The sequence below is a fragment of the Pyrus communis genome, chromosome 4 (genome assembly GCF_963583255.1).
Source record: "Pyrus communis chromosome 4, drPyrComm1.1, whole genome shotgun sequence".
NCBI lineage: Eukaryota > Viridiplantae > Streptophyta > Magnoliopsida > Rosales > Rosaceae > Pyrus > Pyrus communis.
In genome coordinates this window covers 11,277,427-11,286,148 of record NC_084806.1, presented here as the reverse complement: position 1 = coordinate 11,286,148, position 8,722 = coordinate 11,277,427, and the positions used below count along the sequence as shown (strand labels likewise).

General features: G+C 35.5%; 1 protein-coding gene across 1 annotated transcript; it reads left to right on the top strand.

Moving 5' to 3' along the window:
- Positions 1-1,157: 1,157 nt before the first annotated feature.
- Positions 1,158-2,724, top strand: LOC137730510 (S-adenosylmethionine decarboxylase proenzyme 4-like). Its single transcript, XM_068469500.1, has one exon. It carries the CDS (start codon positions 1,331-1,333, stop codon positions 2,396-2,398), a length of 1,068 nt encoding a protein of 355 aa, XP_068325601.1. The 5' UTR covers positions 1,158-1,330; the 3' UTR covers positions 2,399-2,724.
- The last annotated feature ends 5,998 nt before the right edge of the window (positions 2,725-8,722 follow it).

Below are 8,722 nucleotides of genomic sequence, written 5' to 3'. Positions count from 1 at the left end.
ACAGTTCCCTGTAGGCTAAGTACAACCTACTTGTGACTGAGCAGATCAAGCATATATATGGATCCATCTGTCCAATTCTTACAATCGTAGAATTACTATGCCTATTTATGATGTTTGTTTCTTGGTCCAACATCAATTAGTCTTAAGGGACCTCCCCTGTTTTATTGCTTATTTTTTAGACAGCAAGTGAACCATGAAATGAAATTATATGTGCAATTTAGCACAACTCATACCATGCAAATTAAACTCGTTTAAGTAAAGCAAACAACGATAGTAATAATATCTGTTAACCAGTGTTACACCTTGTAACACAATTTGGAATCCACAAGAGATGAGAAAACTCTTCTACCAAACCAGTAGTTGACATAGAAAATGACATCGAAACCCTTAAAATGCCCTATATCATAGCAAAACAATAAATTTTGACCATCTTGACGTTCTTTCGAAATACGTAGTATGAATTCAAATCAGGCATCATGACCATAACTTCATAAAACTCAAAATTTGTTTTCTTTAATATGTTTATTGAGTTGTTGCATGATTGAATTCATTAACTGTTGTGATCGTTAAGAAATTGTAAGTACATAATAATTTAATTTTTAACATGATAATTGGATGGAATATGTTTGTCATCTTAATCAAAATGGACTGAAATGAATTAAGTGGAAACAAATCATTAATCGGCAATATGCATTGTTGGATTTGCTTAGCACTACTCATGGGAGAGAACAGTGACTGTCTGCCGACTGGAAGTAAGTGGAGAGAAGTGCAGGATTCAGATACAAATCATACAAACAATAGACCAGAAAACAAAACAACAAAAAAAATAAAGATTAATATTATACGCGTGGGCATAAATTCCGTTTGCTTGTACACATCAGTCTCTCTCTCTGTGCTGAAAGAAAAGATTTTGCTCACGAAAAATAAAAAGGATTTGTAAGCAAATTTCAATATACATATCATCATCCTTGTTCACTTCATAATGCCTGCAATCATGATTCTTGGTTGCCTCATCCGCATGCCCCTCCTCTCAACCCTCCCTCTCTCTCTCTCTCCTCCCTCTCTCTCTCTCTCTCTCTTCTCCCCCTCTCCCACCTACCTATAAATTCCACACACCCCACCCTCTCTCTCTCATCTCTACATTCCCCACTCACAATCTCTCTCTCTCTCTCTCTCTCTCTCTCTCTCATCTCATTTCATCCTCTGCATCTCTTCTTATCGCTATTTGTTCATTTGGGCACTTGTTTGATTTGCGCCCTTGTTTTTTAGGGCACCTTGTTCGTTTTCCTAGGGTTTACCCGACAGTTTGTGTGTGACCTAAACAACCCGAATGGCGGTTTCTGGTTTTGAAGGGTTCGAGAAGCGATTGGAGCTACACTTTTCAGGGGACGACCCTAAAAATGTAGGGTCGCTCGGTCTTGGTCTTCGCCTCCTTGACTTTGAGTCCTTGCAACAAGTCCTACATGCCGTCCAATGCACCGTTGTCTCGGCCGTAGCGAATCAGCACTTCGATGCTTACGTGTTATCCGAGTCCAGCCTCTTCGTCTACCCCACCAAGATCATCATCAAGACATGTGGGACCACCCAGCTCCTCAAATCCATCCCTCCACTCCTCCGCCTCGCTTCGCTAGATCGCGGCCTCACTCTCATCTCCTGCCGCTACACCCGCGGTAACTTTATCTTCCCCAGTGCCCAGCCTTTTCCCTACACCAACTTCCAAAACGAGGTCGTTTACTTAGAGGAGTCACTTCCCGCCACTCTCTGCTACCGAAAGGCCAACGTCATGCCCTCCAAAACCCCCTCGCACGCGTGGCACGTGTTCACAGCATCCACGCAAAACACTACATGTCGTGTAGGCGAAGACGACAACGACGGCGGATTGTTCACCCTCGAAATCTGCATGACCGAGCTCGACCGCGACCTCGCGCGCAACTTCTTTCTCCGTCCCAGCGCCAAATACGACGGCGACTCTGCTGGCAAAGAGATGACGGCGATCACTGGAATTTCCGAAATTAACCCTCGGGCTCTGATCTGCGACTTCGCCTTCGACCCCTGCGGCTACTCCATGAACGGCATCGACGGCGACCGCCACTCCACCATCCATGTTACCCCCGAGGACGGGTACAGCTACGCGAGCTTCGAGTGCGTGGGGTCGGTCTACGACGACCGCGACGACGTTGTTCGGGTGCTGAAGAAAGTCGTCCAAATCTTCCGGCCGGCGACGATGTCGGTGTCGACCACGTGCGCGAGCCACGAGGTGTGGACGCGTGTCGCGGGGGCAGTGGAGCCGCTGGGGCTGAAGTGCCGGAGTTGCGCCGTGGACGAGTTTCCCGCCGCCGGCAACGTCGTGTACCAAACGTTCATGGATCGTCGGAATACTGAAAATAATAATAAGTAGGATTAAATCGTAATTAAGTGGGGTTTTTTTTTTTCTTAATTTTAATTAGAATTTTAGGGGAAAAAGCGATCGGACGGTGGAGGTGCGAGGTGAAAGAAGGTGATGATCGAATGTGAGGGGTTGACTGTTGGGATAAATAGTAGAGATGACGTGGAAGCTAGCACGATGATAATGCACCCCACTTAGGCTTGTCACGCCTAAGATTTTGAGGTTGTTTTTTGTCTGGTAGTGGGGGATATCAATATGAAGTGCTATTTGTTGAGAGGGAAGTTTACTTGAAGTTTCTTTCTTCTACATTCTCAACCTCTATTCTTTTCATTTTTCTTTTTCCCCCAATCTTTTTGGATTTTCTGTTTAATTCTCTCTATTTTCTTGACCCTCTCCCTTTGTCCCTAATGCATGCTCTAATTTGTTTTTGATAATCAATTACCAAACAAAAATAAATCATAAGAAATTACGCAAAATGAGAACTCATAAAACGAGCAAAGAATGTGCGCATGATTGTCTCAAGATTAGTTGCCCCATTTCATAAGTCTGCAGTTGGACGTCTATCCATAACATGACAATATGTTATATGTATACGTTCAAAAATGTGTTCAATCTCTCTTTTTTTGAAATCAAACTCATAATTTTAAATATTCCTTGTTCATTTTATGAGAATACAACTAAGTATTCTGAGATGTTAATTTTTTCAAGTCATTGTACTTGTATGCTATAAATTTATAACTCAATATCTTTGGGACCCTAACAACAAAACCATCATCGTATTCTATTGAAAATATCCTTTGTTTTAAAGTGGCAACCCTAGTTTGCATGCATGGGGGGTTTAATAAACTTTTCCATAAACAAAATAATTCTCCCTCCATGATAATATGCAACGGGCAATGAAGTCACGACCCCTCACCATGATGTCATCCAATAGTTCCATGTCGCATATAATTTTATTTAATTTTTTAAGGAATTTTAACGAAAAATTCTTGGTATTGTTTACTTTAACGAAAAATCATATTTTTACATTAAAAAATCAATCCTAGTATTATTCACTTTATCCTTTATTTTATCCTTATCGTTAAAACTCAAAAATTTCAAACTATTTTCATTAATTTTTCTAATTTTGTATCCTTTTTACTTTCACGTTAATAAAAAAAAATCATATAATTTGCACGTGATAATTATTATTAAGTTGAAGTGGTCCGACACACCTAATAGCTACAGGTAAAAAGAGAGTGGAAGCTGGTTCAAAGAACCACCTGTCTAAAGTTGATTTGTCCTCAAAAGGGTTCATATGATATGAAATTATTACATTGGGGGCTAAAACTTTATTTTGTCTAAAAGTGGGTTCTTTTCATAAACACTATTTTTGGAGAAATATTTCATTGTGAACGAAACACGGAGAGTATATCACGTGTTTTTATATAAGTGGTGAGAAATTTCATTTTCTAAATTATTAAATTTTTAACACACATATTCCATTATTTGTATAATGACACGTGATGTACCATCTCGTGTACCGGTCATATTAAAAAAATTTCTCATATTTTTGGTAAGTGGACTGATTCGTAAAATGGGTAAAACTGTTAACAGGCTACGGCCCATTTCATGACAAAAACAAGTTCTAAGCCCAAAGACCCAAAATTCTTACCCAAATAACTAAGTGAAATGGACTACCTACACGTGTTGGTCTTTATAAATTTTTTTAAATATTTTGTATTTTAACAAAAGATATGATCTACACTAAAAAAAAGATAGGCAAACTTAGCTTAAAAATAGGCTAGTAATTATGTGGTCGAATATAAGACCTCTCACTTACAAGGGAAGAGGAATACCACTAAATTGTAATATAAAGTAGCATAATGATTTTTTTTTTTTAATCATCTTTATAATTCGAGGGACGTGAGAGAGTCGGATGACAAGTATGGTGCGTGACGGCTATCTGTATCACACATTTCATACAATGAAATCCAATCTGTAAAGCAGTATGTTTCTCTACATAAATAAAAAAACTCCTAATTAAACATGATCATGTTTGAGCCTTTGAGGAGTGTGAGACAGTTGAACGTTTAGTTGTATGGTGTGTTACAGGATATCATACTTCTCGTAATTGAAATCCCATTTATATATGAAGACAATATGTATCTTTACATTACTTTCAGAAAGTTTTCCATCTACCGCAACTATTTGGTCAACCTAAAGATTGAAGTAAAGAAGTTGTATTTCCTTATACGTTTATGATGTCGGTAGCACCTTAGTAATGTGATAAGTAATTCTCTCTTGCCAAACTTATATATGATCAAACAAATTCTTCTGTTGCAAGACTGAAAGTAACACACCAGAACATGATAATTAATCATGGTTTAGCGAGAGAACATAAACATGATTGAGCTGTTTCCCCTTTTAAAGTGCATGCCTTAATCAAGTAATTAATAAAGCATTAAGAATCTAAGATGATTAACTAAAAACGATAAAATTTAATTAACCCATCAACTTTTGGAGCTTTATTATCAAAAGCTGAAGATTAAGATGGAGAAAAAGGCTACACATCAAAAGCTTGCAAGAATGACAGAATCTAGTGGGACTCTTTTCAGGTCATGCGACAATGCTTTTGGTTCCCCAATCATCTTGAAAATTGAAATTAAATTGCTGCCCAACCCAACACCCTCTTTTCCCAAAAGCAAATATTGGAATTTTTCTGGGAACAAGGTTCAAGTTCTTCGGAGAAATTCTTATGTCATCTCAAGCCAAGGGTTACAGGTCATTTTAGCCCCAATTTGTATAAATCTATCTCCATTTTGATTCTCGTCAGATATGAAGTTGAACCACATTATTATGGGAAGTCTATTATAAGACTTAACTCACTCCTCTACTTTATTAGTGTATATAATATCGTTTGTTAAAAAAAAAAAAAAAAAAAAAAACAAAAGATCAGGGCTAACTTTTGCTAAGGACAAACTACAGATAGAAAGCCCTCAAGTCCTTCAACAAGCCTTAACATGTGTATTCCATAAACTATAGTCTTGTATAATTGGAGATGAAAAATTTTAGCCCTACAATATTATTTAAAATCTTAATTTTTTTTGGAGGGTAAAACATAAGGAAAACTAATGAAAAAAGCTTGAAAATTTTGAATTTTAATGATAATGACAAAATAAATGGTAAAGTAAATAGTACCATATTTGACTTTTTAGTGTAAAAATATGATTTTTCGTTAAAGTAAATAGTACTGTAGACTTTTCGTTAAAACTCCCTAAAACATTACCATGGGCTACGTTTACCTTTTGTTATGAGAGGCAGTCTTATGTATATTAGAAACATAAGTCACGATGTATTATTTTATGTGGAGTGAATGAAGGAATTGATATGTCTCATTTATATTAATAAATAGATTTTACGTTTTATTATTTAAATGATATAATAATGTTACATAATTGAATTTGAATTCTGAGTATTGAAAAATTGTCGTGAGATTTGTCTCACAAGTTACAGCTCAAAGAACTGTAAGCTGTCAGAAGTGTCCATCTTAATCATTTGTATTTTCGCAAGTGTTGAAGGAGAAACTTCCAGGTTAAACAGAGATAAGGATTCAAATGCTACAACAATTCCATTTACTAAAGAGCTGTGGATATAACACATCATATTGAAACTCTTAACTTTCACGCACACCTTTTCATCCATTTATGGAAGATGGCTGGAGTTTTGATTTCTAATTTTAGACAATTTTGAACTTCATGAGTCAATTGGTGATTTTCTACACTATCGTGGTGGCCGTGTCATAGTTTATTGGTTGTGCAAATTTATCTTTGGATCAAGAAATTAATCACTAAAGAGGATGTATACATTTAGCACCTCATTTTATCAGTGAAATCTCTACATGCATTGCATATTGTCAAAATATATCTAACTTAATAGCGTCACTCTCTCGTTTCAAGGTCAAAAATTGTTTGAAATTTAACGCATCATGTGTACTTATTTACTATACTTATCATATGTTCATTAAATATAATTATTATTACCAAATTATAATTATAACATGTACACTAGTATTGCTTTACCACACACTCAAAACATTTCACCTCTAAATTAAAAAAAAAATATCGATATGCGTTAATATTTATATTCGAAAGTTGTCACAAATGTGCGTATCAGGTTTTTCTTTTCTTTTTGTTCCCTTGATCTTGTCTTTCCACAAAGCAACCGATCATTTCGAAAAGCCTGCTCTCTTTACCTTTGCCAAAATTATATTCCATGCGAACCCCACACGTGCTTGTATGGTGATTTGATGCATTTGCTTTGCTTCTGATAACCTTGCTTTTTCGTGGTTTTATTCCAAATTTGAAACGCACTAAATAATAAAATTGCTTACTTAAATTTGCTTTCATATAGCCACTTAGTATTACAGTTTAGTGGTATTCATCATTACTTGTAAGTAAGAGGTCTTAGGTTCGATTATCGTCAAAGGTGAAGTTAAACCTCATTATTACTAGTCTATTGTGAGGCTAAGCACACACTCTCCTATTTAGTGTAAATAATATCGTTTGTTCAAAAAACAAAAAAATTAATTTCATACAAGGTAAGCATATTATTAATATTTAATTAGGTCGGCAATTTGAAGGACTCAGTCCAATATTTGAATTCAAGGAAGATGGTTGTTTTATTAGCACATTATATATTGTTAAACAAACTCCATATTTTCTTTCTCAATTTTAATACACTCTGCACATTTTCCCTTACTATCCTCACATTCCACACATATTATATAAAATTAAGTGCTTCATTAGTGTCTAAATTATGCCTAGTCTAATGCATATTGTAAATTGTAAGTTCTATAGTCTGCGTTAAATGTTGTTAAGTCATGGAAATACTAGAATATGTATAACGACTCTGCAACCGTTGTTGCAGAAAGAATGAAACAAATATGAAGTCTTATTTTATGTGAAATCTCCATAACGTTGATTTTATGTTTCATTTGTCGTAAAGAACTATTTCCAATCAAACGTGTTTGTGCTTTTAGTGATTTGAATGTTGTTCTACAGTAGAGAGGGAGTGGCTATGAGAGCTTGGAAAAGAAGTATATTAGAATACATGTTGAAAATAATTTGGAGCGTATACAGAAAATAAGTTTCTTTCTTAAAATCTTATAAAGCCTAAATAGTCATCTCATATTAGGATATGTAAGTTAATTAATAATAAATTTTTGTAGGATGTGTATTCAACAATATGTGACTTGCATCTTTTCTTCTTTTAGATAGGCAACGGAAGCAAGCATGAGTGGGAATGATCAATGATTGGAGTTTAGTTCTTTAGTTCGAGTGAGGGTAACATTCCGGTCTTAAGCAAAGTCGTCCTGCATTTCCTATTCAGTCAGTTGCATATTTGTAAGCATGATTGTAGAAATACAAATGGGCGAATGAGTTTTTCAACAAATTAATATATGGGCGTGCCTGGTGAATCCATTAGATTCATCCTCAGAACGCCCTTCGTCTCTATTAACACGTCACATATTGTTAAATACACCCCTAAAAAGGTTTATTATTAAATAAAGAAGCCCAACCAAAATCACTTCCGACATCCACCCCCACATCTCCAAAACCAAAGACACCCAATGTTCTTCACCCCTTCCCCAACGATCCAGCCACGCCACTTGCACCTCCCCTACCACCCACAATCGAAGACCCAAATCTCATCTCATCATTATATAGAAGCAATGCTTCAATACCGCAAGGATAAATCAATTAAGAAACATCATCCAATTAAGTCATTTGTTTAATATGAACCACTAAAAACTAGGTTAACGAGTGAGTTTGTGCGTAGAACCTTAGTTATTCATTAATAATTTTCACAAAAATTCAACTATTTTGTGAAGTAAACCAATTTGAGTTCAAACTCATTGAGTTAAATCATTCAATAGGAATGAAAAAAAGTTTCAGAGGTTGGATTTTTTTTTTTTTTTTTTTTTTGGGGGGGGGGGGTGGTTGATTTGTTTTCTTGGAGGACATCGATGGGGTAATTAAATATTTCTCTTTTAACTAATAGGTTTTTGTGATGGCTTTTTCTTTCTAAACCCATTTTTTTATGGGGGCAATATTCATAATAAGTTTGGAAAAAGTAAAATACAAGAGGAGTGCATAAATTATTTTCTAAAAATAATTAGATATTTTTGTTTAATGAAAATCATTTGCTTGATATAATAATTAAAAGGGTTAAAAACCCTTTTGGTCACTATCAAAAAATATAATTTTGTCACTGTGTTTCTATCAACAGAATAGTAAAATATTTAATCTATACTAACTATTAATAGAACACTCTTTGTCAACCAAAAGATGGTGA